Source organism: Myodes glareolus, chromosome 12 (assembly GCF_982192425.1).
Source record: "Myodes glareolus chromosome 12, mMyoGla1.1, whole genome shotgun sequence".
Taxonomy (NCBI): Eukaryota; Metazoa; Chordata; class Mammalia; order Rodentia; family Cricetidae; genus Myodes; species Myodes glareolus.
Window position 1 is genome coordinate 83011467 of NC_142037.1, and position 20693 is coordinate 83032159.

Below are 20693 nucleotides of genomic sequence, written 5' to 3' on the forward strand. Positions count from 1 at the left end.
CTATATATCTAGAAAACCTAACTAACATGATACAAGCTTGACTATTAAAGATAACTATCTATTAACCTGCATTTAATTATACATTATATTTTTTAATAAGATGTACAAACACAATACCTTAATCAAGAGCAGAAATATACATACAACAAAACTGACCTTAAATTTGTATCAAAAGACCAAGGTCCATACCAGTGTAAAGTACTCATCTATACAGCATATCCCCCTTTAAATGTAAACAAACATTTATAAACAATATTTGGGAATTTGCTGTAGTTCTCTCCAAACTGCTTCCTACTTTTTGTTGGGTGAAGTAATTTTTGGGGGCATTCACGACAACCTTTCGGGGAGTCTTGGTCCATCAAATCACATTAGCCTAGAATTAGTCCACAGGTTCTCATCCTCTGTGGCAACAAAAGCAGAACCTCTTTTCCAAAGCGACAAATCCTTAGACCCAAATTTTGAAGTCAAGAAACCTTTAAAACATATGTGGGTTTAACTTAGCAGACATTAGCAGAGATCTGCTTGCTTCCCGAGAGATAGGATTAAAGGCATGCTCCACTATTGCCTGGCAGAAGCTGCTTTTGAAAAAAAAAAAAAAAAAACAGAAAAGCATTGAGTCTCGCTTAAGTTTCAGATGCAGTACGGAGCCTGGCCTCTCTGCCTTTGTCTGTGTGTCTGCCTTCTTTACTTGGGTCACTTGATCCACCTCTGCAGGATGGCGTGTTAACCACTGAGGGAGGGCCTATGTGACCTGTCTCGTCTCCCTTCAAAGCTGGAGGCCCAGGGCTAACTTGTCTTGTGGTGAACAGTCAGAAGCACAGTTGGGCACATTTGTTGTTCCGCACCATCAGGACTCATTGACTAACGATTCATTCTCAATCTCTGTCAGTCTGTCAGTCGTCTTGGTGTCTATGGAGAATGAGATTGCAGGACAGATGCCCCATCCCCACTCACCTGCAATAGCAAGCACCCTGGAGCAGAAGTCGGACTAGAGGTGAGACACTGATGGACAGGTCACACTTTGACCAGGACTGCTCAATTCTGCTTTGTTCTTTCCACACCTGCCCAAGTTCATTTTCTATTTGAGGCTAAATCTCATGTACCCCAAAGACAGATCCACTAATGATGCCCGATTATCCACAATATGTGGTTCAATTTCTCACCTCTATATCCATGTCTGAATACCTCTGTCCACTTTCAGCAGGAATCCTATCAGAGCGAAGAATTAAGAACTCCTGGTTGCAATGCTCAGACTCTGGTAAATTACTTCTCCATCCCAGCCCTTTGCCAAGAGGCCGCCGCTTGTCTGTGGAGTATTAACACAGTCCAGTCCTACAGACAGCAAGGACTGTGGGTACAGCTTAGCGGTACAGCAGTTGCCTACCATGTGCAAAACTGTAACCTTGACTCCAGAAAGAAACCTATGGCAAAGCCCCATTTCTCCTATTACAACAGCTCCTGCCTCAAATCTGCCTTTACCGCTCTACTCTTGGCTCTGGCTTTAAGGATCTTGCACACACACTACGTACCCATAAACACACATGCATTGCTCACTCTCTCACGACCCACCTGGACCCCATCAGGATCCCATGGGTATGTAGGCTGACTTGAGTCCTCAATGAAGTGTTGACCCTTTAGAATACAGCCATCTACAGAGCACCCCCAAAGTACAGTGTCTGCCCTGAGCTTGCTGGCTGTGAACAGGAGGGTGGCTCCTCTTCTCTACCCTTCCTTCCCTAAACAGGTTCGACCTCACACCATGCAGAGTTCAGCTAAGGGGGTCTAAGCCACAGTCAGTTCACCTTCTGGAAGCAAGCTGAGCGCACACGGAGCATCTGGCACCCACTGGATAACTTGTTTCTACTTCTTGATTTCCTCTGGTTGAGACTCGCTCCTCAAGTGCCTGGCTCTTCCAGCAGGCCCTCCTTTTGGCTTTTCCTGTGGTTCCTCCCCAGGATGTGCCACCTTTTGGCCTCAGCTGTGTGGGACGCTGCAAGTTAACTCATTGCCCCTGTTTACCTCCTCAGCCTGACGGCCTGTGCCCCTTCCCACTTACCCTGGAGGTCTTGACACAGCCCCTCCTCTGAAGCCTCCGCCCTCTGCAGGACTTACAACCCCTGTCCCTCTTTGCTTGTTTGGCCCTGGACAGAAGCTCACTGGACTCGGGTATTCTGTTTCTCCAACGAACTGAGCCCGGGGACAGATCTCCGCTTTTTCTTTCCCTTAGTATTTGGCATGAAACAGTTGCTGAGGATGCTCTGCCCTGCTGGAAGCCACAGAAAAGCCACACCCAAGGAGGAGTGGGTGGAGCCCTCACAACAGCTGTGGGTCGAGGGAGGTTGGCACGGGTTGAATAGTCACAGTGGAGCTACTAAACCACCAAGCTTGTGGAACCTGATGCCTCAGACGGGGGCCACCCAACTCTCAACTGGGGTCTTCTGCTCCATTGCCTCTTGATGTTGGTACAAACCTCAGAAAAGAGACTACATCAGATTGTGCTGTAAGCGCTGTCCCAGACCCGCCAAAGGGATGCTCCTCAGCCCTGCTCTGCATGCACCTAATCTCATGGTTCTTTCCTCAATAGGACAAAATATTCCACCCCACTACCCCCGGATCCCCCTCTGCTCCTAGGAACTGCGACTCATGGAGGTCTTACTATGAAGTTAGTCTCTCGTCATTTCCTTCCCACAAAAAGCACCTGTCCTTTGAGACCCATAGAAGTGTGACTGGGAAGGGTAATAAAGTATAGTTCCCTTAAGGGGCAATCAATTATTAATAATACAATCACATGTGTGAAGAGCTAAAAGGGCTTCCGGAAGTCCTCTGAAATGTCTCCTCCAAATACAAGGCCGAGAACCGTTCTGGATACATCAGCAGGTTTGCTCAATGGCACGTGACTCTGGGAATGACATAATCTGCCGAGCGGGGTACGGTTAGGAGAGCACTACAACAGTGGCAGAGAGGGGTGGAGCCAAGAGCCAGGGTGAAGGGAGGGCATCTGCAATCTGATCAAAGGCCTTTCGGGTACCCAAGAGGGTCCCTGCTAACTCCTCTAACTCACTAAGGGCATCAACGCACAGAGATGTTAGCAAAGACCTGTTGAACAGACAGCCTGCCGCTCTCCTGTCTGTGAGACATGGAAAAGTGCCCATTTGCACCCGCCCTTCTGTAGAAATGAATCCATTCGTGGTACTAGACTCTATAGCTTCCTCCCTTTATACTCCTGCTAAAAAAACAAGACAAAACAAAAAACCCAGGGACCACCAAAGTAATGTCCTTGCCACAGGTTGCTGCTTGGCTATGACAGGGAGGGGCAGGGAGGAAAGTCACCCAGGAGGTCTGCTTCATTTCAGCTCCATTTCTGTGCCCCCCCACTGGCTGAGATTCAGACCATATATGTAACAACCAAGCCATCAGCATCAGGAAATTCAAGAGCAGTCACTACTCCGCTCTAACTGGGAGCAATGAGCCGGGTAAAGCGTGAAGGGTTGTCTGGGGACTCACATATGCTCAGCTTTCGGGAGAAAAGTAGAGGGAGTTGGCCCTGGCTCCAGACTCCCTGGGGTGTGGGATTTGGGCAAGGCTCCTTAATGGAGCTGGGAAGACACATTCGCAACCCAGATAGGCATGACTCCAAGAGGTGCCGTTCACAGGGGCTGACTCTCTTGCAAATTAAATTGCCTGCTCACCAGCAGGGAGAGGCTGGGCTGCCCTCTGGCCACCACCGCTTCCTTCTTTCCTTTTCACAGAAAACGGTTTTTCCTACTATACAAGTAGCTAACAAACAAGGACGTCATACAGCACTGATTTAGACTGCGCCTCAGCCACGAGCCTCTTGTCACTGAAGGGTGGCTGTTTTCAGTTTCTTCAGAGGCTTGCTCCGAAACCTAAGTGAAGCACAATGCTCCAGCAAGCCGCTCTGCTGCCTGTTGGAAAAGCACCCGCACGGTTCCCTGTGACTTGGCATAGCCTCCCACACGCTCTGGTTTCCCGTAGGCTAGAATATATGTCAACACACCCCCAAGCTTGCCTCCTACTGACAGAGACCACTACAGCCAATTTTCCCATATGTAAATTGGGATCCTAAATGTTGCTTCCAAATTCTAGGTCTGTCAAAGATAACTTAGATTATATATATATATAATATATATTACATATAATATATATATATATAACAATATATATAAAATCTTGTTTTGCCACAAATTTCCTTTCTTACGCCCTGCATAAGGGAGAGCTGAAGCAGGATTTCGAGATGACTGACACACAGATCACAAGCTTCACTAAGCAATGTCCTTCATGCCCTTGTTAAATGGTGCCACCTAAGAAGCCCAAGAAAGGCAAGATGTTATGGCATGCCCCTCACACTGTGTACATTCATTATTCATTCAGTACGCACTGACTGAGTAGCCACTGTGTATGTGAGCCAGGTACACACCCCAAGTTCATGTGTACGAAAGGGACTGCTAAGTACCTGTGTCCATGCAGGTACATGAGCATCAATCAGTCTGAAAAGTCCAGGCACGACACACCAAGTGAGAGAACAAAACGTTTATTCCAGCCCAAATGAGGAGAGCCACCCAAGGAGAAAACATGAATTCTAATTGCCCAGAGTAAGTGTTCCAAAATGGCACCCAAAGGGCCCCGGTTTTACTGTTTCCCCGATTTAAAGGGGAAAGAGCTGGGCATGTGGCGCCATGACAGTGTGCTTGAGCAGCGTGTACAAGCCTTGGACTCGGTCGCCAGCACCGAGGAAAAGGTAAAAAGTAGGATTTCTTAATCCCTGACTAGCGTGATGGCATTCACCTGTAACCCCAGAACTCACGGGACAGAAGTGGGGGACTGGGAATCTGGTCCCAGCCTAGGCTTCCTATCAAGTTCAGGGCTAGCCTGTGATGCATAGTGTTCTAAAATAATATAAAATATTACATGTAAAAGGGACAAGAAGGAAAATAGAGCAATTGGAGGTAGAGAATGGCCTAAGAGTTTCATTGGTCATCACTTACACATCCCAGCCTACAGAAGAAAAGGGTTTGGGTGAGTGTATTTTTTACCTTTAGGGCAACAAAAACCTGTCCAGCTGGGGTTTCTTGTCTTGTATTTCCTCCAGATTCAAGAACTTTGTGACCTCATTCCTGTGACATTTTCTTCTTTTTTTTTTTTTTAAAAAAATATTTTTTTAAAATGTTTTTCCAAAAAAATCAAAAGTGCTTGCCCACATGTATGTTTGCGAAGACCTGGTGCCCACAGAACTCAGAAGATGTGTCTAATCCCCTGGAACTGGAGTTGCAGATAGTTGTGAGCGGCCATGTGGGTCTGGGAGCTATTTCGGTCCTCATCAAGAGCGACAAACTCTTAAACCATCTTAAACGCTAAACCATCTCTCAGCCCTCTAGCGGCCTCTCAATTTTTCTTCCCATCTTTGACCAAAATTTTCTCGGGGTTAAAGTTCCGAAGGTCCAGTGCTCATGTTCCACAGGGAATGAGTCGGTGACACCAGATATGGGAGGCTGGCTGAAGTCGTACACGTGTGTTAAGTTCACAGTGTCTATTCCTGGGGCCATGTCTTTTCATACCATTTTGGAATGCTGGAACACACAAAACAGAACCAACAAGGAACAGTCTAAAGTCCTGGCCTGAGAATGCTCCTCACTCCCGAAGACCCTATGTTCTGCTTGAAGCCGAGGAGGTCGAGGTGAGGATGACTACAGTATGATCGGTCTACGTCTGAAAATGGAGGGAGACATTGCCATTAATGAGGACCTGGTAGAATTGGGTCCAGTCAGCATTAAGTGCCCCTCTGTAGGGCTTCCGTGGGTGAAGAGAGAGTGCCCTCTTTGTTTTTTCAAAATTCAAAGTCCAGTCAAATTTTATCTTCGGGAATGTAACCCAACAAGTTTAGGATAAACCAAGGTCACAAAAACAGATCTTCCATCAATTTAACCATCGTCTTCTTCATAGTCATTCAGCCTGATTTTGACGGGCATTGCATAGAAGCATCGGTTTGTTCACTAAAGATCTGAAAAGCTTCATGGAGTCTAATAGTGTGAACTTAGGAGACGCTGAGCCAGGAGGAGCAGCCTGCAGGGACTGAGACAGACCATACTTCCGGTTCCTGGTCCCGCGCCCCCAGCACGTGGTGGGCGGGGCCTGGCAGGAGCACTTCCGGTCCCTGCAGCTCACAGGCATGGAGGCCTCCTGGTCTTTGCCTGTGAGCAGCCTGGACGCCACAGACCCGCAGCTGCAGCAGTTCGTGGAGGTGGAGACACAGAAGCAGCGGGTGCAGCTGCTGGTCCATCACATGACTGAGCTATGCTGGGAGAAGTGCATGGACAAACCCGGGCCCAAGCTGGACAGCCGGGCCGAGGTCTGTTTGGTGAACTGCGTAGAGCGCTTCATCGACACAAGCCAGTTCATCGTGAATCGGCTGGAGCAGATCCAGAAGGCCCGGCCGTTCTTCTCGGAAAGCCTCTCCAACTGATCCCACGGAAGGAAGGTAGGCTGGGAAATGTAGAGCTCTGAGGAAATGGTGGTAGAAACCCTCAGGGGTTGGCTCCCGCTTCTTCTAAGAATTAGGAATGATTAATTTTTTGGTGTTTTGTGGGGCTTCGGGGTCATGAGGGTTTGAGTTGTGGGTGGTTATTTCCTTTTATAACTAGGATGTCTCTATATAGCCCTGGCTGACCTGTAACTTCGGCATCCGCATCTGCCTGCTCCTGCCTCCTGAATGCTAGGATTAAAGGTGTACACCACCGTGCCTGGGGACTGCCAGGAGGTCTGGGTTGTGTTTTTATTTCTATTTTTTTATGTGCGTGTGTGTGTGTGTGTGTGTGTGTGTGTGTGTGTGTGTGTTTGTGTGTGTATGCATGTGGCTATAAGCTACATGAGTGCAGTGCTCATGGAGGCCAGAAGAGGGCTTCGTGTGTGTGTGTGTGTGTGTGTGTGTGTGTGTGTGTGTGTGTGTGAATGTAAGCCACATGAGTGCAGAGCTCATGGAGGCCAGAAGAGGGCGTCAGATCCCTGGAGCTATAGTTACAGGTGGTTGTGAGAGACCCAGTGTGTGTTCTGGGAACTGAACTGAGGGTCCTCTGGGAGACCAGGAAGTGCCGTTAACTGCTAAGCCATCTCTCCAGCCTGTGAATCGTGTTGAATTGGTAATCTTATGAACGTGATTGACAGATGAGTGGAGAGCTCAGAGGTATATGGGAGACCTAGGGCTCCTTGCTGCTGAAGTTTGATAGTAGAGCTGCTTTCCGTAATCTGGGACTGCACTGTGAGAATTCATTTTAGATATTATATTATGGCAGATGTGGAGCCAGGTTTGACGATTTAATCCTAGCACTGGGAAGCATGTGGATTGCAAGTTTAAGGCCAGTATGGGATATAAAGTGAAATACTGTATTTCTTGAGGGTTTCTTATGAAGTCAACATTATCATTACAATTATGACTGAAAACTTACAAGAGGTATCTGATTCTAGGAATCTCCTATCATTTTGGAACACATACTAATAATACAGTTAGACAAATACAGGTCTCTTGAACTTTTGGGTGCCTTCCAGAAATCTCAAGAGTTTTTAGAATTTGATTTGGAGATATTTGAAAAATATAAAGGCGTTTGAGATGATTGATAAGTGTTACCTTGGTACATCATTCAATCAAAGTCACAATAAAAAGCTTAAAAGGGAGGCCAATGAGATGGATCAGAGATAATGCTTATCGCTCGAGCTTAACGACCTTCATCTGACCCCTGGAGCCCACATAAAAGTGGGTAGAGAGAACTAACTTTACATAGTTGCCCCCTGTTCTCTACATGTGTATGGTGACATACATGCACCCCAAACAATAATAACTCATTTTTTAAAAACTTAATGAAAGCTCAGTTCTTTCAAGATGGAGAAGACTCTTCTGCAATCGGGACCCAGTGAAAGAGCACAGAGCTCTTGAGTCTTCATTTTCCAAGCTGCTCCTGAGTCTGAGGTGTCCTGTTGTCACCCCCTCCCCCAGATAGGAATTGGTAAACAGAGGCTGGCTTATTTAGAGTTTCAGCAGAACTGGGAAGGGGAAGAGTTTAACTTCTTGTTGCTAGGGATACACATGTGAAGGGTTGGCTGGGAGAGAAGCCACGAGAGGCCATCCCTGGGAGAAGGTGCTGGCTGGTATTGGGTTCTCCTCAGCCTGAGTGGGGTTCTTTTATTCCTGTTACACTGGCAGAATGCCCTCTGTCTTTCTTGCCCACTCCTCAATGTTGAGGGCCTTGGATTGCTCTGCCGTCTATCACAGAACTCATGAGAAAATCCTGAAATATGTCTGTACCTGGGAGAAATAAGCAAAGTACATGTAGAAGCTGAAGTCAGAAGGGATCTGGTTAGTGAGGTCACCTTGGGGACCAGAGATGTAGCTTGTGGCTTTTTCCTTCTGCTGAGAACCATTGCCTGTCTAGTGGCTCTCAACAGTTTATAACTCCAGTTCACTGGGACCCAACACCCTCTCCTCACCCCTGAGGACCTTCTACACACCCATGGTACAGTTTCATCCTCATAAGGGACTGGAGAGATGACTGAGTGATTAAGAGCACTGGTTGTTCTTCCAGAGGATCTGGTTAAATTTCTAACACCCACGTTGTGGCTCACAACTACTGTAACTACAGTCTCAGGGGATTCAGCACACCCCCTTCTGGTATCCATGACCACTACATACACATGGCAAACATGCAGGTAAAACACCCATACACATAAAATAGAAATAAAGGTTAAAAAACTATACACATAAAATAAAATAAAATAAATATTTAATAGAAAAAAACCTGTTTGTAACCTCTCAGCTTTACTTACTTTTGGAAGGTCTGGCACAACTGACTCCATTTTTTCCCTCTCCCCTCATTCCCTCCCTCCCTTCTTCATTCCTGTGCGTCGTTGTCTTGTTTGACAACTTCATCCCTTGTCTCTGAACGATTTTCTTGGAAGGCATTGCTGATCGTCCATCCTGTATTTCAGCATGGCCTGGAGCCTAAAAGTTCTATTTCCTCTGACAACAGTGCCACCAACTGGGGACCAAGTGTTCAATATCTGAGCCTATGGGGAGCATTTCTCATCCAAGCAATCGCAGCATTTTACACATGTTAAAACTTTTTTGCTTAACTTTCCTTTTTTTGAGATTTATTTTTAATGATATGTATGTATCTGTGTGTGAAAGTATGTGCAGGTGCCTGAGCAGGCCAGAAGGGGTCGCCAGATCCCCTGGAGCCGGAGTTGCAGGAACTTCTCGACATGATGCTCAGAACTGAACTCAGGTCCTCTGCAAGAGCAATATGTACTTTTAACACAGAGCCATCTCTCCAGTCCTTCTTATTTTAACTTACTGCAGGTTTCAGTCATTTTAGAATATCAGGGTTGGGGGATGGATGCCTTGCAAGTAAGACACCCTGAGTTCAAGTCCCAGAACTTACGTTTTAAGAAAAAAAATACTGGCAGGGCGAATTGCACACACCTTTAATCCCAGCACTTGGGAGAAAGATTTAGGTGGATCTCTGTGGGTTTGAGGCCAGCCTGGTCTACAGAGTGAGTTTCAGAACTGTTATACAGAGAAACCCTGTCTTGAAAAACCAAAAAAGGAAGGAAGGAGGGAAGGAGGGAGGGAGGGAGGAAGGAAGGAAGGAAAGAAGGAAGGAAACTGTACATGGCGTCGTGTACTTGCAGTATCAGCAATGGGAACATGGCAACATGTAGATCCCTGGGACTTGAAGTCAGACAGCCTGGCCTGACCAGTGAGACACTCAGAAAAACTAAACCCAAGCAGAACAAAAGGTGGACCAGGAATGACACCCAAGGTTGAATCCTGGCTTCCACACACGTGCTCACTTGTGTACTCCCGTCCCCCAACACACACACGTGCGCACACACGCACACAGGCAAAGAGAAAGCCCCACAAGAGGGATTTTAGAGCCCAAGGAGGAACATTCTAGAACTCTAGATCTGTGGTGGTCCTTGGGTGAGGCAGCTAAAGTCAGGGATGTCTCCTGAGCTCCAGGATGGAGTGGAGACCAGAGAAGAGGTTAAGTGAGCTTTGACAGGGTGAGGCAGGAATATAAAGTACCAAAGTACCTCTGCAGGGGTGCAGGTGGGCAGCCTGGGAGAGCTAAAGTACCTCTGCAGGAGTGCAGGCGGGCAGACTGGGAGAACCGGCTGCCCAGGTTGTTGTGGCTTTTTTTTTTTTTTTTTGAAAGTTAAGATGGAATCAGGGTGACATAGGGCTCTGGGCATGGAAACTGGGCCTCCCCTTGCAGAAAACCGTCTCTTGTTTCCCAGGCCCTCACATGTGTGTGCTTAGTGGAGCAGACAGTGAACTGTGTCACCTGTAAGGCAAGCACACGTGGAGAAGTCCTACCTTGTCCGTGTGGGTCTAGTGCCTTGTTGGGTAGATCATTTAGCAGTGATTTGTGCCTGGTAGGGTAGCAGGTAGCAGCACAGATGGACGGCCTGAGTATTAGGGTATATGTTTTAGACGGGAAATAGCAAACTGGGCTTTACTTTTGTTGGGTTACTTTCTCAGCCTTTCTGGCCTGAGGAGAAGCCGCACAACCATAGTTTGTTGCCACTGGTTTATATTTTACTTCTGGAGCTAGGAGGTATTTGGGGATTTCCCACTATGCAGTGAAAGGCTAATGCTGTTTTATCTGTCCTCTTTGCATTCTGTTGATCTTTGCTGCAAGGACAGCATTTGAAAATATGCCGACCCCTCTGCACACACTGAGTCCCCTAACCTCTGCCTACCCCAGCATTTCCTTTCCTGAGAAGTCGTGCTTGTGTTAAAGGCAGGCACCTTTAATCACTGACTGTCACTCCGGCTCTGGGGAGGGGGGCAGAGTTCCTCTCTCTCCTGCAGCTGCTTCTTAGGGGTTTCCTGCTCCTCGCTGTCCTGGGGAGGGCAGAAGGCAGATGAAACAGCAGCATTCTGGTCTGGCTGGAGCTGGAAGTGGAGCTCACTGCCACCAGATGTGGAGCGCCCTGTCGTTGTTCTGGAAGGGGGAAGTTGCAGCAACAGGAGGGGAAGAGGGTTGGATCTCTGTTGAGCAGGAGAGATCTGAGAAAGGAGGAGGAGGCCTCATACCCAGTCAGCTGAGAGACTGCTCCAAAAGCGTGGGTGGGAACGGAGAACGAGGTAGGGCTAAATAGAGAGAAGCTGGGCTTCCGTTTGTTTACTCAGAGCCAGGCAAATCATTCCTGGTGGAAGAGAGTCTCCTAAAAGGGTTTCCATGGCAGTCAAGAAAGGAGTTGCCTGGCCAGGCTCTGTGAGGACACCTGCTGTCAGGGATTCCCAAAGCAGAAACTATGGACCCTGGGTCTGAAGTTTATCTTTTGGGGTTCTTTTGAAGAGAAGTTGCTAGCCTGTGATTGGTTCACAGCCTTTACACCCTACCTTCAGCACTGACTGCAAAATAGGTTAATTCTGGGCAAATTAAAATTAAAGGCAACTCGCTGTAGTTTGTCAGCCACCGTGTGCTTAGAAGGCCTGGTAAGGCACTTTACAGACGGGCTGGAGCTGGTGTTTGCGGGTCTTTGGGAGCATCGGTGGTCCGCCTCTGCTGTCTGAACCGGGTCAGGACAAGCTGTGGCCAGAGATGTTTGTCCTGAGCACTGCCCACTGGGGCACTGGAGCCGACGTAGCCTGTAGGGTCCCTAGCTCTAGCCCCTCCCTTTTCCTTTATACTGTCGTCGTCACTGCAGTCTTGGTTGATTTCCTTTGGGTGTGTAAGATCATGTAGGTGGCTCCAGAGTTAGCCTCTTTTCTTTTTTCTGTAGAGGAGAGCTTAGATTCCGTGTGAGTTATTGGGGAGACCCCTCGACTCCTTTAACTCTCCCTGCCACTGTGCATCTTGTGGTACATTGTTGACTGTGTGGCCTCATGAAAGCAATGGGAACACTTTCTCTCCAGTGACCTTCCTCTTTGCAGAATGTCTACTGGTTAAAGTCCAACCCCTGGAGTCTCCATGGCCTCTCTGATGAAGAGGGCCGTACCTGTATGGCCCTTTGATTTGAGAAATCCCAGCTCCTCTACTGCCCTGGTCCTAGACTTTTAATGTTAGTCTCTGGCTGTGGCCTCCAGGTTTTGGTTAGTGAACACCCAGAAGGTCCTTGTCTTAGCTCCTTCTGCTGCTGCTGTTTCATTGATTACCTGCCTAAAGTCCTTTCTGTGAGTGTAGGTGACTGGTATAGTTGATGGCTTTTATTAAGGTCCCTGGTCCCCAGATGTAGTCCTGTGGATGTGACATCATTTTGTTTCCCAGATCTGATGGTACCTCATGACCGTATAATAGAGGGACAGGCGGTATCTGTGGGCTGTGGGAGAGCTCAGCCTCAGAAGGCCGCTGGCCTTATTTCCTTTTATTTGTACCGAGAGCCTGCTAGTCTGAGTTATGTCTTTGTCCCTTGATAATCCCAGTGTCTGCCTGATAGCAGCTCAGGAGATACCTGTCTCATGGGGCAAGTGAATAGGGCAGCCGAGCTTTCCCAACTCCTGGGCCCACAGGTAGAAAAGGCTTATAGTTAAGGGCTTGCTGACCACCTCAGATGCAGCCGGGAAGCTGAGTGCAAGAGCTCCTGACTAGGGGGACAGTGCAGTTATAGGGCTTGTTACACACGTGCAGTATAAATGCTGGTGCGTTGGAGACTAAGCATGACAAAGCAGCCATGACCAGAGCCATGAGAAAATGAGCAGAGGAGCAGAAAGGGGTCTGGGAGTGTTTATCTAGGAGATGACGGCTGTGAGCCGAGGGTAGCGAGGCCAAGGCACTTGAATGGTCAGAACCACCCTTCGGTGATGAACGTGACATGCTAGTGTTGCTCCGCTGGCTCTAGACTCCTGCCTTTGAGGTAAGGCATGCATTTTCCTTCTAGTGTATCCTGCTTAACTCTGCGTTCATTCTCTTCAAGCAAGACAGCCTTGCTTGGAACGGTCTTCCTTGGCCGCCTCCACCTGACTAGATGTTCCCTTTCTACCCTCTACACCAAGTGACCACTCTTGGTCAGGGGAAAGCCACGGATGGAGGTGACAACTCCTCTCCTTGTCCTGCCAGGCTTGAGCTAAGGCTGGCACAGAAGAGGTGCTTGGGAGGCTGCGGTGGGTACTACTCCAGACCTGCCTCCCACACCTGCCACTGCCCTGTCTCCTGTGACATGAGAGTGGCAGCTGGGGCTGTAACACCCCCCCCTCCCCGTCCCCAGCAAAGAGTCACCAGAAAGAGTTGCAGTCTGGAGACTCCTGTCTCAGGCCCGTGTGTTTCAGATGGTGAAGCTGGAGCCCGGAGGCACAGAGTCTCCTGTAGTCTGCCAGGTTGCTGCTGGCATTCCTGAGACCCAGACTGTAGTATGAGGGCTGGCTTGTTGGGGTTTCTGTCCCTCCCAGTACCCCAATACCCCAACAAGCCAGCCCTCATACTACACCAGGCCAGCCTGAGGACTCTACAGCACTCTACAGCAAATACCATTAAAGGGCACCTCCCCATTTCCTACCCACAATGAAAACTGAACCAACTCTACCTTTGTCACTAATGCTCAGAGTGGAAATGGGAGACTGGGCAAAGCTGGGCTTCCCTACTCCTGGTGTCCCGGAGCCTTTGGGTGCCTGTGAGCCAGGCCTTCAAAGCAGAGGCACACGTTCTATCTTCTCAACCAGGGACTGAGGCTCTAGGCCCTCAGAGCCAGTGACTTCTAACTAACTCTAGGCCCTCAGAACCAGGGGCTATTTGCTTTGAACCTCAAGGGGTTGTGCCCCGGGCCTTTAAAGCCAGAGACAGTTCTAAGGCTGGAGAATGAAGGACTTCATGACCCTAACCTTTCAAAGCCGGGGACTTGATTCTAGGTCTTCCTCGCAGGAAGCCTGGCGTGCTGGGCTTTCACTGCAGTGTCCCCTTCCAAGCGCAGATGTCAAATGGCTGTTCCTTGACCTCTGGTTACCCCATGGTAGCCAGAGATGATAACACGGCAGCCTTCTGGAATCTGCAGTGGCAGCTTTCTTACAATGTAATTGAATTGTGTGTGTGCATGCGCATGTGTGTTTATTGGGTGTTGGGGAGTGCCATGGTGCATGTGTGGAGGTATAAACTTTAGGGTTCTGGGGATTGCAGTTAGGGTTTTGGGGTTGGCAGCAAGCACCGTTACCCACGGAATCGTCCCACCAGCCCTTTATCTGTCTCTTCTGCGGTCTCTTGCCTCCTTCCATCTCAGCTCTTCAGAGCCTAACTCCTGTCAGCTTTCCGCTGCCTCTCACCTCCTCACTGGTTGTCCCTGCTCCTGACCGCTTTCTGGGTCCACTGGACATTGACTGGGGCCAGAAGCCCTGGAATATCATCTGCTTCTCAGGTGAGCAGCTCAAGGCCACTGTCCCTGTGACAAATGCTGTAAGTTAGCAATCCAGATCACCCAGCAAAGACCATTACCAGGGCTTCCTGTCGCAGCACTGCAGTGCAGTGCCCAGGACGGCTGTCTCCCAGGGGCCGACTAGAAACTGCAGCAGGAGCATCGCTTACACAGCCAGTCATTGACTATGTGCCGGCTGCCAATGGGAAGGCCCTGCCAGAGTGGAGCAGGATGCAGTGACCATGTTATCTGAACCAGCTACAGCTGCGATGCTTCCTGCAGCTGGAGTAGAGTCTTCATTGATCATCTGCCGTGCTCGTAAAGTTGTCATTTATTAGCATGACAACTCAGAGAAACAGTGTAGACTCAGCTGTTTGGTTGACACTCTCACAGACATGGCATACATAGCTGAAACTGCGATGGCCAGTAAGTCCCTGATCCCCTCGTGGAGCTTCGGGGACAGCAAGGGTGAGCCTCACATCCTATGGGGACAGCATCAGTGGCTGTCTGGGAAGGGTCTGATAGTTGCCAATCGAGGGGCCAGATGGCTTGCCTGACAATATTGCTTATGTAGTAGTAGTAGTAGTAGAATAGTAGTAGTAGTAGTAGTAGTAGTAATAGTAGTAGCAGTAATAGTAGTAGTAGTAATAGTAGTAGTAATAGTAGTAGTAATAGTAGTAGCAGTAATAGTAGTAGTAGTAGTAGCAGCAGTAGTAGTGGCGGTGGTGGTAGTAGTAGTAATAGTAGTAATAGTAGTAACAGTAGTAGTAGTAGTAATAAGAGGAGGAGTAGAAAAAGAAAAGCCAGGTGTGGAGTATACTCCTAGTTTATTATGGAGAGGCTGGGATAGGAGGATTGCTGAGAGTTTAAAGCCAACCTGGATTACAGAGTGAGTCTGAGTCGAGGATAGATTAAAATTTTTTTAAGTAATTTATTTTTATTCTGTGTTTGTTGGTGTTTTACCTGCATGTATGTCTGTGTGAGGGTGTCAGAAACCCTGAAACTGGAGTCAACAGACAGGTGTGAACTGCCTTGTGGGTGCTGGGAATTGAACCTTGGTCCTCTGGAAGAGCAGCCAGTGCTCTTAACTAATAAAAAGAAATTTTTTTGTAAGCCTTGCCCAGCAGCACATGCCCCAGGGGACTGGGTCTTTGCCGGGTTGGTTTTTCTTCCTTGTACTCAAGAGAAAGTGGCAGTTTTGCTCCGTTGTTACTTCTCCTTCTCTGTCAGTCAGTAATTTTGAAAAGTTCTATTTGTGTTCAAGTTACCAAACAGGGCAAGAGCCAAGAGAAAAACCCGCCTTTGATTCAGGCTACAGATCTGACCTGTGTGCCCGCCACGTTAGCCGAAAAGCAAGGGGAGATGCCGCCTGAGAAGTTCAGACGAAGTGACAGCTGGGGAACATTTCACAGGAAAATGCCCCACTGAGAAATTTAGTCAGAAAAGCAAGATGTGGGGAGATCCCTGGGCTCAGCTCAGTCCCCGACTCGGACTGTCTAACTCCCTGACCTGCCATGCACACATAAAGGGTGGAATCGGCATTAGATGTACCCATGGGACAGGCTTGCTCACAGGCCCAAGCTTTGGGGTAAGGAAGCAGCAGGCCGCAGCTCCTTTCTAGAGCCCCAGGCCACATGGTGCCTGGCTCCAGCACCGGAACCAGTGGGTGTTTGAAGTGAACACGTGTTCTTTTATGTTTTACAGCCTTCCTGTCACGGGTTCAACCTCAGAGAAGTATGACAGCCTCCGGGGCACACTGTCCCAAGGTACGGCATACTAGCGTCTGAGAAGGCAGGAAGATCACATTCAGCTTCCCTTGCCCTTCGTCCTTTAGCGGGTCAGAGAACCTTCATTAGACAGATGTGTGTGCCTAGCCCTGGGTTCCATCCTCAGTACATAAACTGGGCTTGGTGCTTCACACTTATAGTCCCATCATTTGGTAGACGAGGCAGAAGGATAAGAAATTTAAGGCCATCCTTGGCTATATAGGAAGTTTGAGGCCAGCCTGAGCTAGAGACTCTGTCTCAAAGAAAAAAAGCAGTGTATATTCGTTGTACAAAAATATGGTTCTTTATGACGTGTGTGTGTGTGTGTGTGTGTGTGTGTGTGTGTGTGTGTGTGTAAGTGAAATGTTCTTTACTCATATTAACCTCTCACTGGTCCTGCTTTCTTCCCAAATTATTCCCCTTATGCTTTTATGTCTTTTTAAAGTTTAAGATTATGCAAACTCGAGAAAATATGTGACATGTGGCATTTGTCTTTCTGAATTTGTTTTATTACATTTAACATGATGATCTGTTTTATCCATTTTTCCATATGACTTTCTTCTTTGTGGGTGAATAAAACTCCATTGCATGTATATATCACACTTGTCTTATCTCTTTGCTCACTGATGGGCAGCTAAGTTGATTCTGTAACTTGGCTGTATGTATGGGGCCATACTAAACGGTAGTGTAGGCACCCCTCAGGTAGAGAAATATTGAACTCCAATTTCTGACCCTGAGTTTTTATTAATCATGCTTCATGGGGTGTCTCAATCTGCGCCCTGACTGACAGATGTGGATGTCCATAGTGTTAATAGTTGTGGTTTGTTCACTTGTTTTTCCCCATATTCCTCTACCTGGATGTGCTAGTAATTACCTTTTTATTCTCTGCTTGGTAACATTTGAATTGCGTCTCATCTGGGGCTGTCACAATGAATGGTGCTGCCGTGAACATTCTTGTCCCATCATTTGGTGAGCGCACACACTCATTTTCTCCAGGGCAGCCACACTGAATTCCTGTGCTCTGCAGCATATTTAGGTCCAGCCCTAGCTTTTAAAAACACCAAGAAAGCCAGGTGTGGTGGCACACTCCTTTAATCCCAGCGCTTGGGAGGCAGAGACAAGCATATCTCTATGAGTTGAAGCCAGTTTGGTCTACATAGTAAGTTCTAGGACAGCAAGCACTATGTAGAGAGACATTATCTCAAAAAACAAATAAAACAACAATACTAAGAAATGTTTTTGAAACTCAGAAATAAGAAGAGAAAGTGGGGCGTGATGGATAGCACTCTGTAGGCGGATTTGGGGGATCAGTAAACTCGGTGCTAGCCTAGCTATATGGTAAAATTATCACAAATGGGGAAATCCTGAAAATGACATTTATAGTTGGTCAGTATTCTTCTAACAGGGCCCTTTCCCCATGGTTGTATAGTAAGACTTTTCCAGAAATACCTGAGAGACTGAGAAATGGCTCAGCGGTTAAGAGCTCTCGCTGACCTCTCAGAGAACCTGAGTTTGGTCCCAGCATCATATAGCAGCTGCCCGCAGGTCCAGCTCCAGGAAACCCAGCACCCTTCTCTGGGCTCCACAGGCACCTCTCCCTTACACGTGCTCACACGCACTCATACGTGAGATAAACCTTTGTGTTGGCGGAATGGCTCAGCAGTTAAAAGCACACACTGCTCTTGTATAGGACCTGAGTTCAGTTCCCAGCACCCATGTTGGGCGGCTCACACCCACCTGTAGCTCCAGCGTCAGGGAGTGGAACCTTTCTGGCCTCAGAAGACACTTGCATTCTTGTGCACATACACAGACACATAGATCGCTTAAAAATAAAACAAATCTTTAAAAAGTGGCAATAAAGATCTAGCTCAGTGTTAGAGCGTTTAGTGTAGATTTGCAAAGCCCTGGCATCAGCATCTGGTGCCCCCACAATTGTAATAAGATAATGGTGATAGCATGTTTAGTTCTTTTTTTCAGTTAGGATCTGACTTGGAACCCCAGGCTGGCCTAGAACTTAATATATAGCCTAAGCCAACTCATATTGAATGAGCTACTCTCCCTGGCAATACTGATAATTAAAAAGTAATAATAATTGAGAGGCTGATGTGGTAGCCCAACCTGTAATCTCAGGAAGCATCCTGAAATACATATTAATATGACAGCCTGTCTCAAAAGAAGAGGGATAATATAAATATGTGTAATTTATTCAAACTCTGATTTGAAATCCACAGTAAGTTTAATTTTTAAAATTGTGACAGTAAATACAATATAAAATTTACCATTTCATCCAGTTACACTGTGTTTGAGAATATTTTTGTAGACCACATTCAGAAGAATTTTAAGCCAGGTATGGTGACTCTCACCTGTAATCCCTGCACTTGGGGTGGAAACAGGGAGATGATGAGCTAAGGCCAGGCAGCAGTCTGTCATGGCTCCCTTTAACAGGTGTAGTAGGTTTGGGGTCATTTTATTGTTATATTCATAGGTTTTCGAAAAACAGAACAGACAGCGACACAGACTGGGGAAGAAAGCCCATTCTCAGCATCAGGGCCTTCCAGAGGACTGAGGCTCGGGTTCTTCGAGACCTAGAACAAAACAGTGTGTGAAAGGACAATACCCTCGGACCAGGAGCCCGACCTGGGCCTCGCACTGGGCTCCAGTCTCTGTTCCTCGGCTGCCGGACTTGTCACACTCCCTACGACTGGTCTTGTCTTCCTGGCCCATGTTTTACTGATGTTAAAGAGGATACTCTCCTGCCTCCAAGTTCAGCAGAACTAGAGGAAACTAGACTTGGAACACTTTTCTAAATCTCTACCTTGTTCACCCAAGGGTGCCCCATTTGACCCTGGCTGCTTTGGGGTCAGCCAGGAATAGTATAAACCTAGAAACTTAAAAGAGGAGCTGGGGAAAGGACCTGTGGTTTGACATTTTTCAGAACTCTTTTTTGTGTGTATGTGTGAGAGAGAGAGAGGGAGTATGTGTGTTTCAATAGTACTTTTCATGTGTACAGCTCAGGAGAGGAAGAACTAAAATAGAAGGAGCCACAGAGGAGGGGCGGCCTGGAGGGGGAGGAAATGTGCTCAGAACACTTGATGATCTCTAAATCTAGGGTTCTGGGGGGTTTTGGAGGGGCAGTGCCAAAGTAGGTTCCCACCCTCATCCACCTGAAACTTTCCCAGCCTTCTCTGAAGCTTTCTGAAACCCCAAGCTCTATCCAGCCTGACTACAAGGTGCCCCAATGGCTCAGGGAGGCAGGGGATTCTTGGAGACTTGGATCTAGCTTTAGGAGCCTTGTGACAGCCAGCAGTGCCTTCCCGAGGCTTCCAAAGGCGTAAGCTACACCATGCCACCGTGGCCTCCTCCCTGCCACAAGTGAGACCAAGGTCTCATTTTGATCAGAGAATGTGTGGCAACAAGGGGGAAGGGGTCCAGGTCCCCATATCTTGCTGTGCTTGACAGAGTCTGCTGAGTTCACTTACACTGCAAGTTTCTCGGGTACCAACTTTAGTAGAAAGAGAAACAACCAGGAGATTGTTGGGAGAGGGCCAATACACCCCCTTTCCCCTTAACCCCTCTCTCTCTCTTGTCCCCAGCTTTGTCTTCCTTTCGCACCCCTCCAGCCCACCCCTGCCACAGCGTCTGTGTTCCTCACCTGACCACTCACCCATCTTACCATGGCTGAGAAGGCTACAGGGATCCCCGCTGTAGGTTAGACTCCACCACATCAGGCCCTCTCCCTTCAGACCCCTGCTGTGTAGATGACTACTTTGTTATCTCTTGTCTCCCAGTGGTCTGAGAACTCTAGAGACGATCCAGATTGAGTCTGCCCACTGCTGTCACCCAGCCCTAAAACAAGGCTTACCTGGGAGATGGTACCCATGTCCTGAGTCAGCAGGGGCTGGGGAAGGCAGGAAGGGATTGGAGAGAAGGCAGGAGAGAAAGAAGGAAGATGGAAGGTAGGACCCACAGAAACGAGGATTGCCTCTGGCCTTATACCCCTCCATGACTTGTAGAGTTTTCATGGGTGCCAGCTTCCTTTTAGTGCTCTGGAGAGCACATCTCATAACTGTCAAAGCACATCACTGATATAAGTCCAGTCCTGAGGGAAATGAGATGCCCCAGGAGAGAGTTCTGATCTGAGCGAGGGGAGCGTCTGCTCAGGTGTTAGTGCCAAGGGAACCCAGGCGGTTTGACACCGTAGACGGCATCCTTCACTTGAGACGCATAAGCTGTCCTCTATGCAGTATTCTCAGAGTATCTGTTTGAAAGTGGCCCCAATTCTACTCTGCCATTACATGGAATTGAGGGATAGTGTGCACACTAGTGCACTTTTCACGCGTGATTTGGTACTTTTTAGCAAGTGCAGAATTGTTGCATCATCCTGTCCTCCCCAGAAGACTGCAGTCACTCAGTTCCATCCCAGCCCTAGCAAGCCTTTCTACCTGCTAATGCACCACACACTCGCCTTTTCTGCACATTTCTTATGCACGGAAACATATACTTTGGAGTCTTTGGAATCTGGCTGCTTCCACTGAGCATTATTTTCTTGAGGCTCATGTTATTGATGAGTGT

General features: G+C 48.0%; 1 protein-coding gene across 1 annotated transcript in view; it reads left to right on the forward strand.

Moving 5' to 3' along the window:
• Nucleotides 1-6132: 6132 nt before the first annotated feature.
• LOC125392452 (putative mitochondrial import inner membrane translocase subunit Tim8 A-B) overlaps nt 6133-20693 on the forward strand; it is a 29745-nt gene continuing 15184 nt past the window's right edge. Inside the window, exon 1 of the mRNA XM_048422244.3 lies at nt 6133-6496. Coding sequence (XP_048278201.3) covers nt 6188-6481 — 294 coding nt within the window. The 5' untranslated portion in view covers nt 6133-6187 and the 3' untranslated portion in view covers nt 6482-6496. The remainder of the gene's footprint in view (nt 6497-20693) is intronic.